Genomic DNA, 17,187 nt, shown 5'->3' on the forward strand with positions numbered 1-17,187 from the left:
TTCCAACTCCCCATGGCGACTTTTTTTGTCAAAAGCGACTAGCGACAAATCTAGCGACTTTTCCTGGTGTTACTGGAGACTTCTGGTATTTTGGAAACTGACATGAAAGCACGTATCGTTCCTCTGCAGTTCCTGTTCTCAGCGAGCAGCGGGTGCTGCCGCGAGCCCCTCCCCCGCCCCAAAGTCCTCACAGGTGGTCACAGCCTCGAGCCGCGCGCGGCAGTCGCAGGCAGCTGCAGTCAGGAGAGGAGCAGAGAGGAGACCCACCACTCCGCGGCCAGGCGGCAGATGAATTGCGCATGCGCAAAGCCGCCGTTGGTCCCGCCCTTCCCGTAAATTTGTAGTTCTAAAACATATTTAGGATGTTTTTTACTCGCTTTTTGTCTCTCCTACGATGTTATTCCTCTCCTACAGCGTCCATTACAATCACGTGCAAATTGCCAATTATGCAAATTAGGCGATGACGTCATTTGGCGACTTCTAGCGACTTTTAGGACAGCCAATAGCTACTTTCCTTACTGAGGAGTTGGCAACACTGATTCTCCGCCCACCAACGTAGACCCTGTGACGTATGGTCGCTGCTCTTCTGTACGTCTTTGTAAGCATAATCCGGCCTTAATTGTGAGAGGACGAGTCGTATAGGTGCGGGTACTTGCGCACCTCCTCGGCCAGGCGTTCTCCTGCGAGATCCAACACTCTCCAAAGTTTTCAAACACAATCGACGAGTCGAGACACAACAGTTGTTTTAAAAATGGCGCTGCCAGCCTGCACAACAACAGGATGTGATGCCGGTTGCAACGAAATGCCGGAAATGATGTACTTCGGCGGACCAATCACAGCTCTTGTGGGGCTGCGTAGGGTCCGCGTAGTTACAATTTTTGGGAGGCGCACGGCAAGGCTCTGCGGCGGTCGCACAACCCCTGTACTCTCTTCTTACGCAGAGGCATAATTCAGCCTTCAGCCTTGAAGCGTAGCGTGGCGAGAACAAAGTTAAAACAGCAGCGCACTGACATAGATTGTGTAACAAAGCGAAGAGTTGCCACTCCGCTCTATTTTCACTGGCTAACTGCAGCACACTGGCTTAGCTTGTCTATTCAGAGAAGAGGTATCACTTCGGCTTATTTTGCAATCTATGTTATCACATGCATACTACTGCTCATTCATTGGTAGCTGAATTGTTAGGTCTGTTTGATAAGCAATTTACATTTTTAAAATAATAATAATAATTTAACATTGTTAAATAAAAAAAAAGCCAACATGATGCAGGTCAAAGACTAAAAAAAGACTATTGACTAAAACTAGACTAAAATACTTTGTAGTTTAGTCGACTAAAACTAGACTAAAATACTTTGGATTTTCATCGACTAAAATGTGACTAAACAAAAAAGAATCCAAGTTGACTAAATATGACTAAAACTAATAAGGGCATTTGACACAAGACTAAGACTAAAATTAAATTGAAAAATAGCCGACGAAATTAACACTGTTATAAGCTATTTAATTTTATTTATATTTTCCATTGCAATTCATTCACTTTAAATAAAAAGTAAATCTTAAGTTCATCTGTCAGTTAATTGAAATGTTTAAAATATTATGTATATCTTTTATTTAGAAAAAAAAAAACACATTGAAAACTAAGGGCTCATTAACAAGGGTGGCCTATTCATGAGCAGCAGCAATTACATATGTTAGGGGAACAGGGCAACATTAATATACAATGTAAAGTGGTATCTGCCAGAAATCGGTAAACCAGTATCGGTGAGTCTGCCCGCCGAGTGGGAGCGCCGCCGCGCCGGGCGGTGTCCCACATTGTCCCTCAGAATCATACCCCTTGTCCCCCATTGGGCTTATTAGCAGGTGGTCACCTTTGGAAAGGAACAAACTCCTTCAATCAGCGCCAGGTTCCCACCAGCTAACGTTAGCCAGCTAGCTGCTAATGTGCCTGAAGTCGCAGCTAACGCTAGCCAGTTAGCTGCTAGTGCTCCTTCAGCCCCTCCTGCTATGACCGCAGCTAACATTTGAGTCGATCTAGCACATTTTGCATGAGCACTGTGGATTGCTATTTTGTTTGTTGAATAAATGATCGCTCGGAATTCAAGGAGTTCAGTTTTCTTTGCCAGTAGGGCTGTGAAATGGCCGAGAAATAGGTATTAATTTTTGATATAAATGGTCTTAAAAAGGTCTTAAAAAGACTTGAATTTAACTTCAAGAAACCTGTAGGAACCCTGGATTGGCTATTTAGCTGCAGGTCTGGGGCGCTTTGACGAGCGCCCCCAAAGAGAAATGATACAGTCTGTCGGAGGAAATTCACTATTGACTGAATGAGTCAGTTGGTGTAAATGTTGTTTAAATGATTCAGATTGCATGTAGGCACATACTATTAAGTAAAACTGACACTGATGCTAAAATTTGTAAATATATATACACATTAGAGATTTTTCCCCTCCACAACTGGAGGGGCGGCGCCCCAGCGCCCCCTATGGGCCAGCCGCCACTGAATGAGACAGAGGTGGGGTAGATGGAAAAGTTGTGCAGCAGCAGGTAAGGGCCAGAGCAGGCTGTGACAGAAGGTCATGGATCTAAAGCAACATCAAACATTTAAAAACTTGCCCTCTTCCTGACAAATAAAACTCAAATGTGGGCAATTCATAATAACTTCATTTTCAAGACTTTTCATTCTCATTCATGGTTAATTTAAGTTTTAAAATGTTTATTTTTATTTATTTACTTTCATTAAAAAAGCTCTGACATCATCACCTGTTCACTAATTGTCGGGGCTGATTCTTCAGCTTCCACTCGCTCCAATTAAGTCTGAGGATCATTTATTATCTGCACTGAAATATATGCATTATGGACACATATTTATTGTAGAATTAAAATGAGCTGGTTTTCTTCTCTTAATGGGCTGGTTGTCACAGTTGTCACAGTTTTGTCAGGAATGTTAAAGCTGTCAAACTGACTGTGCCTTACAGCTGCCTACCTTGATGTTCAGGCTGGATGTTGCTCTCCTTCAGAGCTTCTATTCCCTCTCTCTGTTCTTCCATGTTTGCCTTTTCTTCTCTCTGGAGTTTCTCAGGGTGTTCAGGTTTGTCTTTCAGCTTTCTTAATTCCTCCAGTTCTTGTTTTAACTTCTCAATCTCTGCCTTCATTTCCTTAAGTTGTTGGTTCTTTTTCCGAAGTTGTCCATCCTTTTGTTTGCACTGTGTGCAGCCACTAACATACTTTTGCCAGAGTGTTGAGAAGATCTGACTCGATGATTTTGGTAGATCCATCTACAACAAAAATAACCACAGCATCAGCATCAAACTCTTCATCCATCTATCCATCTATCATTTATCCATCTAATATAGAGGGGAAATATGTAACTTTATTTACCGCAATATGAAGTGTAAAAGTGAGACAAGTCAGAGTTTTTTACATGACAACAACTCAGTCTAAATCCCAACCATCAACCTATTGATCAAGCAATTAAAGTAAAAAAAGAGGAAGACTCTCACATAAAATATAATTCTCATAATTCTCTGATGTACAACAATGTATTGGTGCCATTGGAGGGGAAAACATAATTACGGTTGAGAGAGGGTAATATTCAGAGGCGGGGGGGGTGGGGGGGGATCTATTTCTGAGATTCAAGGTGTAAATTTATGAAGAAAAAAAACACTGATTTACGTGGTAAATTTACAAAAGGAAAAAAAACCCTCACAAATTAATGAGACAAAAAAATTGAACATTCTGAGAATGAAGAGTCACAATTTTGTGAGTCTTTAATTTTGTAACACTTTTTCTTGGAATATTACCCCGCTCCTCCAGCTCCATTTTTCCCCCTACAATGGCCCTAAAAAGCAGTCATACTTATGCAGTTGTGAACAAAAAAGTTTTGCTAAAACGATTACCAACAAAACAAAAGTAAACAAAGTATCATATTTTCATATTTCATTGTAGTAGTGCTCTGTCTATCTGACTGTAAACATATTTTTGATCCTTGCTGTTCTTAACAATCAGATGACAGATGGGGGTTTTAGGCAAATGTTTCCCTCATTTAGCATAGAACAGGTTTTCCAGGGAAATAACATCTTGAAAAAGTATATTTAAATTGAAATTTACAGATACCTCTTAGATTTCATTTTAACAGTAGGTTATATTTTTCTGTTTTCAGGGTAATCAGCCTGTGGCCTTATTTAGTAAAGCCTACGTTGGTCTCAATCTGCCTTCTCTTGAGGGCAAATGGAAACTGTACAGAGTCAGCAGCCAGATACCACTGAGTCTTTTTGTTCCATCACCTGAGCCATTCATCATATAGTGAAACCAATTCCTTTCTGCATATGACATGAAAACAGGATTATGTTTCAGAAACTGGATCTTTACACCATGTAAACACATGGTAAAGAAACTCAAAACACAGTGTGACTACCTGTTTAAGAACCTCTGTGACTGCATTTTCATTGCGTGGGCAGTCCAAAAGTCCCTTGGTCTCATAGAAGAGACAGTCCACAACCAATTGGACAGAGCTGCTGTTCACCAGTCTGCTGCTGTCTGCCACAGTGAGCTCTGGGTTGAAGGTGTGGTGCATCACCACCAAGATCACTGGTTTACATCCACAGAGTTCTGTCCAACAACACAGATCATCCAGTTTGCCACAAAAACACAAACAATACAGTCCATGTCACTTTGTGTGTAGTGAATGCCAATTCTCTGAGTACTAATACCTGTAATTTCTACATGTTTACCTGAGATGTTGGATAATGCTGCAGTGATGTCAGTCCCGAGGCGACTGATGATGGGACAGAAGAAAATGATGACATCACTCTTGTCAGGTGAATCTACCTCAGTTGCACCTCCTTTGATGAGTTGCTGAACAAATTTCTGATGAGAATCCAGAGTGTTCCCAGATATAACCTTGTAAAACTTTTCCATTGTTGCTTCCCCTGAAAGAGAAAAGCCTGTTAGAGTCAAAGGTAAATTTTACTGCTAGAACCAGCATTGCTAAAGCTCAAGAAAAAAAAATGTGTGAGACTGATTCCAATCTGTAATGTCTAAACTTCTGTTAGGAGTTTATCTGATCACTGATAATAAATAAACTGTCATACTGTATTTAATCATATTAAATACATGAAATCAGTAACTTTGAAATAAGTGACATGAAAATACTAGACCACATAAATACGATTCCTGAGCCATAACAAGAAAATGTTGATCAAGCCCGGGCATTGACAATTACAACATCGGTCTGCTCTCGTCTTTATTCATGTTGCTGTTTGACTGTTTCTGCTGACACCTGTTGCACGCTAAGATGTCCTGGTGGGGGATGCCTCTCTGCCTTTGGCTGACTCAGGGCTTTTTCATTGTTTAAGATTTTCTTGGTGGTTTCTCCTTGAATGCTGTCGATGGTCGAAGTAGGCTGGGCTGCGTAGGACAGGTATAGCTGCTGTGTCCTTGTTATTGTGTTTCATGTGTTTGTTTCTGTTCTCTTCTCTTTGTTCTGCCACCTTGTTCTGATTGTTGGCTTGTTCCTTGCAGCTTATCCAAGCAAAATGTCTGGACGGCCCATCAGGTCAGCACAGAGTTTGAGTTTTGAGGGATCCAGTGGGAGCTGAGCTCCCATAAGGAGAGGTTTGAGCTCCCATGAAAGCAGTAAAATCAAGCTCATCGAGAGAATGCCAAGAGTGTGCAAAGCAGTAATCAGAGCAAAGGGTGGCTATTTTGAAGAAACTAGAATATAAAACATGTTTTCAGTTATTTCACCTTTTTTTGTTAAGTACATAACTCCACGTGTTCATTCATAGTTTTGATGCCTTCAATGAGAATCTGCAATGTAAATAGTCATGAAAATAAAGAAAAAGCATTGAATGAGAAGGTGTGTCCAAACTTTTGGCCTGTACTGTATGCCGAAGAAACACCTTTCGACAACTGGAATGCCCCTGATAGCATGAAAGCTGGTACTGGCTTTTCTACAGAGACTAACACTGTGGTTTCAGAACCATGGACAGCGCTGTTCACTGGGAGTAGTCAGTCACTTCATGCTGGTGCCGGGCCTTGGTGGGAATATTTCAGGCTACTGGATCTTTGCTGCTGAACTATCGCAGACATCTCAAGCAGTTTTGGGTCGTTGTAATCTACTGGATATAGTCGTTGCAACTAGTGGGCCGCTGTGTGATTTTTCTCTCTCTCTCTCTCGCTCTCTCTCTCTGTCTTGCTCTCTCTCTGTCCCTCTGAGTGGCAGGAGTGAGTGTGCTGAGTGGACGCGTGAGAGCTGTGTGAGTGAGTGGTAGGTAGGTGTTTGGAATTACAATTAATATGGAATTAAATTCCCTTCTAGTTTTCATTGTTCAATGGAAGAATGTAGTTTGGCAGTTGGAGAAGTTGTGGGTCACCACAGCATCAAATCTGCTGCAAGGATGACTAGTGCTGTGGTGATATTTGTTGATGGTGTGGAAAAGGCAAACAAAGTGATTAAGACTGGTATTGTTGTAAATGATAAGTTTGTATCAGTGTGTCCACTATGCCAGCTAAACGAGTCATCATTTCAAATATCCCACTGTTTATTAGTGATGATGTTTTGCTGAGGGAATTGTCGAGACATGGGAAGATAGTTTCCCCGATAAGAAACACGTTGTTTCACACCGATGGCAGGTTCTCATGGTCCTAAATCAAAAAGATGAGGAGCTCAATCTGGTGTATAACATGAGGGTTGATGAGTTTGACTATGTTGTGTTTGTGATGTCGGAATCTTTGAAGTGTTTTGGCTGCGGGGAGGAAGGGCATTCAGTCCGCGCTTGTCCTGACAAAGTTCCTTTTGTTGATAAAACACAAGGAGGGGAGGCAGGAGGAGACACACAGAGTCAGAAAACTGCTCAAAAAAAGAAAACAAATAGAAAATACTAGTGACTCTCAAGCTAAGAAACAAAAAAGACGGAAACTAAGATGGAGGAAGAAAGTGGAGAATGAGTCGAGCATGGAAGAGGAGGAAGATAGTCACATCGGGTCAAAGCAAGGAAAAATGTACACAGTAAAATAAATAAATAAATTCCTGCAAACAACAAAAGACATGAAAAAAATTGAGGAATACTTTGCAGTTAAGGAATCGTTGCTGTTTTTTTTTATCACAACACAGATGAGAGGCAATGGAAATGGAGTTTTTCCTGAGACAGAAGTTTTCAGGCTAAAGAAGATAGTTCAGAGACTCAAAAATGAACTATACAATGATGATGAATCAGAAAGAATATAAGACAGTCTGCCTTCTATTTGTTGTTTGTTGTGTCTTTTCTGGCATCAGAACTCATGAGTGATTTTAGAGTCTCCACTTTAAATATAAATGGAGCCACAGATGCGAGGAAGAAAGCAATTCTTTTTGAAACTGTAAAAATGAAAAACATTAATGTGATGTTGATTCAGGAAACAAAGAGTGACTCAGTCAATGAAAGGCAGGTTAGTGGTGGTCAGACCTAAAATGCATGGAGCCCCCTGCTGTTTTTTTACATAAAGTGCCGTCAATTGTGGTCAATTTTTTTTTTTTTTTGGCATAGTGAGCACTGGGTTTGACAGAGTGTGCTTTCATTGCCAAAAGTTAAAAGGGGGCGGGGGTTAATACACCTGGACAGCAGCTTGGCAGCTTTTAGAATACAAACAGTCCAAAGGTACCTTACTGGGAATGATGATGTTTAATGGAAACGAGTAATGAGCATCATTTTAAGAAGAGTGTCAGGTTCAGGATTGGATGCATCATTGTTTTTGACCAATTGTAATCATATACGTTTGTGTGACTTGCCTCCTTTTTAATCAAGGAATTTTTAGAGTATGGAGTCAAATGGCGTAGACTGGAGCCTGTAGCTTCAATTTTTTGCCTCCTGGAGGAACTGTTAATTCATGGAGCACAACTAGATGTTCAAGATGGCAGGAGATCTGGTCTCAGTCAAAGGCTAATTTCTGCTGGGACAATGAAGTTGAGGCATATCGTGGATGTTGCTGGTCCAGGATTTCACAGCACAGAGGCAGGGGCTTCCAATCTGGGATTGAGGTCAGTTCATCAAACCAGAGACATTTTAAATGATTGGACTAAAATACTGAGTGGCGAGGAGCAGGAAATGTTACATGATTATTTTATTGGAACGGATAGTCCTGATGAAAGAGATCCTTTCCCTGAATTGGGACTGAAAGTGTATATAACTGGCCTTATGGGATCTTTGATTTATCTTTATAAATCAAAAAGACAAGACAGAAAAGACAGAAAAGACACTGGGCCCTATCTTGCGTCAGAGTCCCTAAACCCGTTATTTGGGGATTTAGCATTGCGCAAGAGGTGTTCCCCCGCAAAAGTTGCTATCTTGCGCACCTGTCGTTATCCATAAAACACCTGCGCTACCCGTTCTATTATGCATAGGCGGAGTTTGGGCGTTACGCCAGTTAAACCAATCAGTGTGCCAGGTGCCACTGCCTTTAAGGGCAGGCTGCGCTATCCTAAATCCTAAAACCGAATAGGTGGTGTAGGTTCATTATGTCCTAAGTAAATTACCGTAACGTTTTTCTTTTAACGGACAATTTTAGAAAACAAATGTTTTACCTTCTTGACAGTTTCGGCGTGAATCTTCCGCCTTCATCAGAAGCGTCACCAGAATGTTAGATGGTGACGTGCCTTATCAGCTGGTGTTACGGAGGCGTGACCTGTCTGTCAAATTTGACAGGTCGGTCACGCCTCCTGCTGTCAGTTCGCCTCCCTAGGACTGCGGCCCAGGTGTGCGACAGCATATACTGTATGCTCCCTTGTCCCGGTTCATTGTCCTGCTTGCACGTTTTTTAATCTCCACTGCCTCCATAATCCACCTGGGATGGGATTTTTAATGTTAAGGCTTGCTGGGATAATATCCTTATCTCTGCATCGGAGATTAAATCTTAGATGGTTTCTTTGCCGTGCAAGTTTTCGTCCTGGTTGTTCCAGGCGGCGAAGCTCCTTGGCACAAGTTTCTCCATAACTTGTTCGTAATAGGTGGTGTAGGTTCATTATGTCCTAAGTAAATTACCGTAACGTGACCTATCTGTCAAATTTGACAGGTCGGTCACGCCTCCTGCTGTCAGTTCGATGTGGATTGTCGTGGATTATGGAGGCAGTGGAGATTAAAAAACGTGCAAGCAGGACAATGAACCGGGACAAGGGAGCATATATGCTGTCGGACACCTGGGCCGCAGTCCTAGGGAGGCGAACTGACAGCAGGAGGCGTGACCGACCTGTCAAATTTGACAGTCACGCCTCCATAACACCAGCTGATAAGGCATGTCACCATCTAACATTCTGGTGACACTTCTGATGAAGGCGGAAGATTCATGCCGAAACTGTGAAGAAGGTAAAACATTTGTTTTCTAAAATTGTCCCTAAAACCGAAACCCATGATGAAGGTCAATTTTCTCAGGGGTTCAACTGAGGCTAAAGCAAGGTGGCTTTATATATATATATATATATATATATATATATATATATATATATATATATATTATATTATAGGAGAGTTAATTCGGGAGGTGGAGCCACATGTGTCCAAGTGGACGTGTCACAAGGTTGTACTGATTGAGTAAAATCCCCGGGTCACACCACACAGACACAAGAGGCAGAGGTGGAACTATGTGTAAACTAATTTATTGACAAGGTAGACTGGGCAAATAAAATATTAAAAATAAAAATATAGCACAGCTGCTGGCTTATGATAAAACAATAAAACACACTGGTGTAAGTGTCCAAGTTAAAACAGTCTTTCCTCTAAACAGTCTATATGAGTAGTATACTCAGTCCATTCCGGCGGCGTCCCGGTATCAGTCCGACCGTGTGCGTGGCGAGGCTCCGTCGGAGCGCGCTCTTGTAAAAGCGGATAGCGGGTGATCAGGAAGACCCACTATCCGCTTTCCCTAAGTGTGTGCTCAAGATAGCAATTTTAGGGATAGCTCATAAACACTCCCACGGACACACCTCCAGGCGCAAATAATGGAGTCGGTATAATGTATAGCGGGTAGCGTGGGCGCAAGATACTGTTTAGGGATAGCGGAAGCTCCTAAATGCGCAATTCATGGGTAGCGGGTAGTGGCAGCGGGTGGCACAAGATAGGGCCCACTATGTGGACAGAGAGACTGAAGCTACAGGATCACTGCAAGCCAGTGTGGTATGAGGGACGAAAAATGACAAAACAATAAATAAATGAATAAATAAATAAATACGCATATAAATGTATAAATGCATAAATAATTAAATTAATAAATATTTCTACATTTATTTATTTATTTATTTGTGTTTTTATTCATGCATTTATTTATTTATTTGTGTATTTATACATTTATGCATGCATTTATTTATTTATTATATATATTTATTTATATTTATATGCGTATTTATTTATTTATTCATTTATTTATTGTTTTGTCATTTTTCGTCCCTCATAGTGTGGAGGCTGTTTTACAAACCCCCATTAACCAAGCGATCAGATGATCTGCAGTGGAGAATCCTGAAGGGAGCACTAGCCGTCAACAGGTTTAAGTTTAATCCGTCAGTGTCAATCAGTTGTGCTTTTTGTCAAGAACCGGAAACTATTTTTCACTGGTTTTTAGAGTGTGAAAGAGCAGTTGTTCTTTTTGATACGTTGAAAACTGTTTCTAAAATTTGTGGTGAGATTTGGTCTGAAACTGCTTTTATTTATGGTGTAAAATATTTTTTTTAAAAAATGTGCCAAGAAGTGTCAGTTTTCAAATTTTGTAGTAGGTCTGGCTAAATTATCTATTAATAAAAGTACGGAAAATCAACTAGAGTATTGATGGTGAAGGGTTAGTTTCGATGTTTAAGTTTTTAGTAAAAGCCACAGTGAGAGGGGATTTTAGCTTTTATTCACTCATGAGAAATACTGATGGTTTTTTGTCTCTGGTGTTTTTCTAGGGCTCTTTGTTCTGTTGTAAATTGTAAACCTCTGTATGATCTGATAATTATACAACTATAATTGTTATTTATTAGAGCATAAACTAAAAAAAAAAAAGTCAAAATCTCTCTCTCTCTCTCTCTCTCTCTCTCTCTCTCTCACACACACACACACACACACACAGACACACAGAACACACATCCAATGGGCTTTTATTTATTTTTTTATTAATCAAACCCTGGGTAATAGGTTTGATGTTACAGCATCCACTGTGTGTACATGTGTACAGCAGTAAATGTGTCCCTGCCCGGTAAATAACTAGCAGTCATGTCAAAAAAAAAGAAAAAAGAAAAGAAAATAGAAAAAATTCCTCCTCCTGATAAATCTAACTCAAATGTATCCAAATGATGCATTATAAGATTGCCCATCATTCTTATTAATGAGTGATTTATATTTGACCTTTTAAAACAGGTATATATTGTCACCACAAAAGCACAGATTTCATCATCTACTCACCAGTTGTCTGGGCCGAATTTTGATGCTCCTTTGGTCCCTCTATTTCAGGCCTCACGTCAGGCCATGAAATAACATATAGTATGGATACTGGGCAGTATAGTATAGTAACTTACTAATCATTTTGTGCAATGAGTGTGTGTGTGTGTGTGTGTGTGTGTGTGTGTGTGAGTTCAACAGACCTGAAAATGTTTTTGAAGTTGGCTCAGAATCATCTGTCAGAAGATCCATCTGCAAAAAAAACAATCATGGCATAAGTGAGGAAATTGTTGAGGAAATTGGTGAAACTGCTCTGTATGCATGCTTACATCCCCCTCAGGAGGAGAACAAGGCCTGATGTGAAGACTGTCTGGCCGGGGAGCGAGGGGGCTCTCGCACGGCTACAGGACTGCTTTGCATGCACATCAAATGGGACATATTTGCACAATCGGACTTGAATGAATACACCCAAACTATACTGTTTTACATCACTGCCTGGGTGGACACTGTCACTACAAAGCATGTCAGGGTTTCTCCAAACCAGAAACCCTGGATGAACAGGGCACTGCAGACTCTTCTCAGACTCCACATTCAGGTCTGGAGACAGGGCCCAGTATAGCGCGGCCAGAGCCGACCTGAAAAGAGGCATCAGGGAGGTCAAACAGGACTACAAGAGGAGGATAGAGAACCACTTCACAGACAATGATCCAAGGCAGAGAATAAAGCACATCACAGAATACAAGGGCAGCAATTCCACACTAACAAACACGGATGCCTCGCTAGCAGAGGAACTGAACTGTTTCTTTGCTCGCTTTGAAGTTAAAAGACCAACCTCGGAAGTGCTGTCTCCACCTGCCCCCAACACCCACCCACTCACATTGCAGGAGTGAGGATGCTCTTCGTTGATTACAGTTCAGCATTTAACACCATTATCCCAGAGATTCTCATTCGAAAGCTGTCTGACCTTGGCCTCTCCTCTCACATCTGCTGTTGGACTATGGACTTTCTCACTAACCGATCCCAAATTGCGAAGCTCGGCCCCCATGTGTCCTCCACCCTCACTCTCAGCACCGGCTCCCCACAGGGCTGTGTGTTGAGTCCTCTGCTATACTCACTGTATACCCAAGACTGCACCTCCTCCCACCTGAGTAACACCATCATCAAGTTCACTGATGATACTACGCTTGTTGGATTCATTTTGGATGGAGATGAGGCAGCCTATAGAGAAGAGGTCCACAGACTGGTCACGTGGTGCACAGAGAACAACCTGACACTCAACACTAAGAAAACCAAAGAACTCATTGTAGACTTCAGGAAGTGTGGTGCTGAGCCCCTCCCTCTTTCCATCAATGGTGACTGGGTGGAGAAGGTTCACAGTTTCAAATTCCTGGGAACCCTCATCTGACAGACTCACATGGACGGATAACGCCACAGCTGCTGTGAAGAAGGCACAGCAGTGACTGCACTTCCTAAGACTTCTTAAAAAGAACAATCTGTGTGATAAGCTGCTGAAGCTTTTCAACCATTCCACCATAGAGAGTATCCTGGTGTACTGTGCGACTGCGTGGTACATTGGATGCTCTGCAGCATGAAAAAAAGGCAATACAGAGAGTGATTAACATAGCACAGAAAATCATTGGCTGTCCTCTTTCCTCCTTAGAGGAAATTGCCAACACCAGATTCCTCTCTAAAGCCACTAAAATATCACAAGACTGTTCTCACCCTGGTCACTCACTGTTTGAACTGTTGTCCTCAGGCAGACAGCTACAGATGCCTGAAAACAAGAACTAGTAGACTCAGGAATAGCTTCTTTCCCAAGGCATCAACAGCCTTAAATGAAGCTAAACTTTTATGACTTCTGATTCTGGAGACTCACAGCACTCACCTGCATTATTTAACACTATTTATTGGTACAGACTCAGTTGCCGCCCTGAGTCTCAAATCTTTGGGCTCTATTTTCCCGGCGCAGCGCAGGGTGGCGCAGTGAGGCGCACCCCGCGCAGAGCTTTTTTCGACCAGCGCAACCCGAGGGGCGCACAGTTTCATATTTTCGCAGACCGAGGTGCACTGAGATGGGAGTGGCAGCGCAGCAGGGGGAGGTGTCGACAGATTCAGCTTGGCGCAGTGACATTTTCGTGGCAAAATGCTTCGCTGAGGTGCGCCAAAAGCTCGCCATCTGAAACTACGTCTACTTTCGGCGCAAGGCGCAGCGGGGCTGGCGTAGTGGAATTTTGGCTGACTGGCGGGCAGTGCGCACACGTCACCACAACCTCACAGATTGTCAGGCACAGTAACAATGCAATAAATACCCACAAAAAACACTATTCAATGCTATAATCTCAATCAGCACATAAATGTATCTCCATATCGACTCTCCCGTCACATCTGATGTCAGATCAAAGAAGATTGGTACCGTTTGGCATGCGTCATGGAAACCCAACCTGATCACCTGTCAGTCAAACAATGTGTCCAGTATGGTGATGTCTTTTTCCAGTCATGGTGTCTGGCGCTGCTCCTGTTAACTACACAGTTCTTCTTCCATATATATAAATATTCGACACTGGGTTTCCGTTATCCGGTAATCACTGGACTTTGACTTGTAAAATCTGCCAAAGTCCGGTAATTTTTAAATGCCCGGTGAAAATATTCCCTCTAAGCACAGTTTGAATTTTATTAAAACAGTCAATTTCCACGTAATTTTATTTATTTATTTATTTATTTATTTAAAAAATAGCCTGCGTGATCCCTGTCTCCAGTGTACCAGAGAGAGAGAGGTTTTTCTCTGCAGAACCGGATCAAAAAAGTGAAGTCGCATGGGGGAGAACAAGGTCACAAGACTGATGCGCATTGCAAGTTACGGAGACACTTGAGACTTTTTATTTTAATTCAGCTGCTGAATTAAGTTTTTATTGCATCTATTTGATTTCAAGTTGGCAGCACGCTGCGTTATTAAAATGATATGAGCCAGTTTTTTTGTTTGCAAATTGTAGTTGCAATTGTTTGCAATTGTATGCAATGTCCATAAAAGAGCACAGGCTTGTGCAATATTTATTTATTTATTTTAGACGTTACGTACGTGAGTCAATTGACGGCACTCATTTTATTTGATATAGCCTACTTTTCAATAAAGAGATTACGCTATAAATTGACATGCCTTGATATCATTCTTATATAGCCTGCATATAATTTCAAGCTCAATAAATTCAGATAATATTTGACCGGAATTTCAAACATTTGTCCGGTAAATTGAAAACCTGCCGGTCACGTTGTCCGGTGCCAATTTTTTTTCTAGGGGAAACCCTGATTCCACACATATCGAAAATGTAAAATGCATCAGTTCCTTGTCAGACAATGGGCGTTTAGAACAGCAAATGTAAAAGATTTCATGAACCGGATTTTGTTTTAATCTCAAGTGTGTCCTTGCATCAGTAAGTGATGGGAGTCAAAAGTTGGAAAACAAACATGTATTTATATGAAGATGGCGAGGATTATCCTTTGAAGTAAAAAACATTCATCAAAAATGGGGGCTTCACAGTTAAATTTATATTTGCTTGTAAAAATCAATAACTTTTACAGACGGTGACAGAGCTGGAAAAAAAGAGATGCGAGGCAGGTAGGTAATGGAAAGTAAGGGGAATGAGGAAGACGAATGTAAGGATAGATGCATGGATGGGTGGATGGATGGATGGCAGGTAGCTCCAGCAACATTCCAGCAGCCAAAACTGGCCTCATTGTCCTGAGTGTTGCCGCTGCTCTCTTCCTCCATGTCAGTTGTGTAAACTTTCATTACGCCTTCGCGCAGCGCATTTTAAAGGCGAGGACAGGGGCTCATTTGATTGCTTTAATGTGAATCTGCTGTGTCAAACCCACTCCACGCCTTCTCTCCTGCCTTGTGCCGGTAGGAGGAACGGCGCAGTCGTTGCGCCATGGCGCACGCCGTGCCAAAATTGCAAAATCCACTTGACCACACCCAGTTGGCACAGCGCAGCTGTGCTGTGCCCCCGCCTCACCTGGTCTGCGAAAATAGAGCCCTTTATGTTCCACAAACCACATCATCTATCCTCATCATATTTTGAAACTATTGGCCCTCTGAATGTGACATGGAATCAGAAGTATTTATGGATCAAACTACTGTATGAGTACCTGTTTAAAAAGCTCACTGAGTGCATGGTCATTGCTCGGGCAGTCAAAAAGTCTCTTGTTCTCATCATAGAGGCTGTCTATGAGCTTGACAGGACAGGGCTTCTCTGCTCTGCTGCTGTTTGGCACAGTGTAGTCTGGGTTGAGGGTGCAGTGAATCACCACCAGGATCACTTTAGATACTGAGAGTTTGATACAACCAACATTGATTACCGTATTTCACCAATTAATCGCCCGGCCGCAAATAGCCGCCGGGTTCTTATAAACGCCTGTGGTCTGCACGCATTTTGCGTATTAAACGCCCACCCGAAAAACCGCCGGGGTGATTATTTGCATCATATGTAGGTAACCCAAAATAAGGCTATTCACCTTATTTTTGCAGAAGTAAACAGTTAGCCGCACAATAACAGTGCGGCACTTCCGTTTTCTGTCAAAATAAGAGCGCTAGCTAACTTTAGAACAAAAGGGTGTACCGTAATATTAAATCGACCGACTGAAAATATGTTGGACAGTAGCTGTCATCACGATAATGACCTGGTGCAAAAATAAATAAAGGCCTGCAGCGAACAGCCGCCTGGTTCTTTTAAACGCCCGGGGTCCAAGTCGATTTTGCATATTAAACGCCCGGGCAATTAATTGGTGAAATACGGTATCCAGATTACAATGAAGACAAATAATGCACATTTTCCTTGTCACTTTCAAATTCAGTTCATGTAATTAAATGAAGACTGTACTGTATAGCCTACATTATAAAAAGGGACTACTTTATGTTGTAGTAACATGTTACATGCGCTATGAGGTGCACATTGATTTGTATATAGTTCTTACGTTTTGGAGTTCCACAAGTAAAGAGCAGTTAAACTTAGTTCCTCTCTCCAGCGTCTTTATTAATAATATAGTTGTGTTCATAGGCCACAGACACAACAAATTGGCGACGAGAATTATGGACCTACATCGTATCAACTGATAACGCCCGGAGAAAAGGGGAAAAGGAAAAAAGGAGAGAGGAGAGGAAAAGAAGGAGCAAAGCAATTGACAGCTGACGCAGAGTGCACTTGTTGCCTAGCAACGGACTGTAAGTCAAGTGGGATATGCAACAAACTAGCTAAGAGGAAAACAAGAAAAACGGGACTGTAACGTAACAAAGATGGCCATGATTGGAACAATTGACTCTGTGCACAAGACGAGTGACGCACATCCGGTTTCGCCAGATAGCGGCACTTCAGTTTCCGGTCTGTGTAATGGCTAAGCCTAACGCTTACATATTCTCCCGGTGCCTCACGGATTTGCCCAGACTAACGATAAACTATGTCCACCGAAACGTTGCTGCCACTTCCCCTGCCCCCCCAAAAAAGCACAACATCGAAGGTATGTAATTTAGAGAACGTTAACGGTCGTTAGCTAGCTTTAGCTAACTAACGTAGATGGTTAGCACCAGGCGAATCACACCGTAACGTTTGTTGTGTAAAATGAATCTCATTTTTGTATCCAGTGGCAAGTTAACTGACTATACCTGAGGCCTGTATCACGAAGCAAGCTCAGTTTTCCCTGGATCTCTCAGACCTATCCGGCTACACTAACAGAGATCATGGTGATCAGGAATAACCGGTATCACGACGCCGGTTATCAACTCGCTCAGTCAATCCAGGTTTGTCTGATCAAGAGCCGT

General features: G+C 42.0%; 1 protein-coding gene across 1 annotated transcript in view; it reads right to left on the reverse strand.

The window, feature by feature from the left end:
• Positions 1-15,708, reverse strand: part of LOC115377965 (uncharacterized) — a 48,040-nt gene extending 32,332 nt beyond the window's left edge. Inside the window, exons 1-5 of the mRNA XM_030078052.1 lie at positions 15,522-15,708; positions 11,582-11,630; positions 4,728-4,925; positions 4,412-4,605; positions 3,051-3,272 (exon numbers count right to left, since the gene is read on the reverse strand). Of these exons, the coding sequence (XP_029933912.1) occupies positions 3,051-3,272; positions 4,412-4,605; positions 4,728-4,925; positions 11,582-11,630 (663 nt within the window). The 5' untranslated portion in view covers positions 15,522-15,708. The remainder of the gene's footprint in view (positions 1-3,050; positions 3,273-4,411; positions 4,606-4,727; positions 4,926-11,581; positions 11,631-15,521) is intronic.
• Between the last annotated feature and the right edge of the window lie 1,479 nt (positions 15,709-17,187).

The sequence above is a fragment of the Myripristis murdjan genome, chromosome 19 (genome assembly GCF_902150065.1).
Source record: "Myripristis murdjan chromosome 19, fMyrMur1.1, whole genome shotgun sequence".
NCBI classification, from domain to species: domain Eukaryota; kingdom Metazoa; phylum Chordata; class Actinopteri; order Holocentriformes; family Holocentridae; genus Myripristis; species Myripristis murdjan.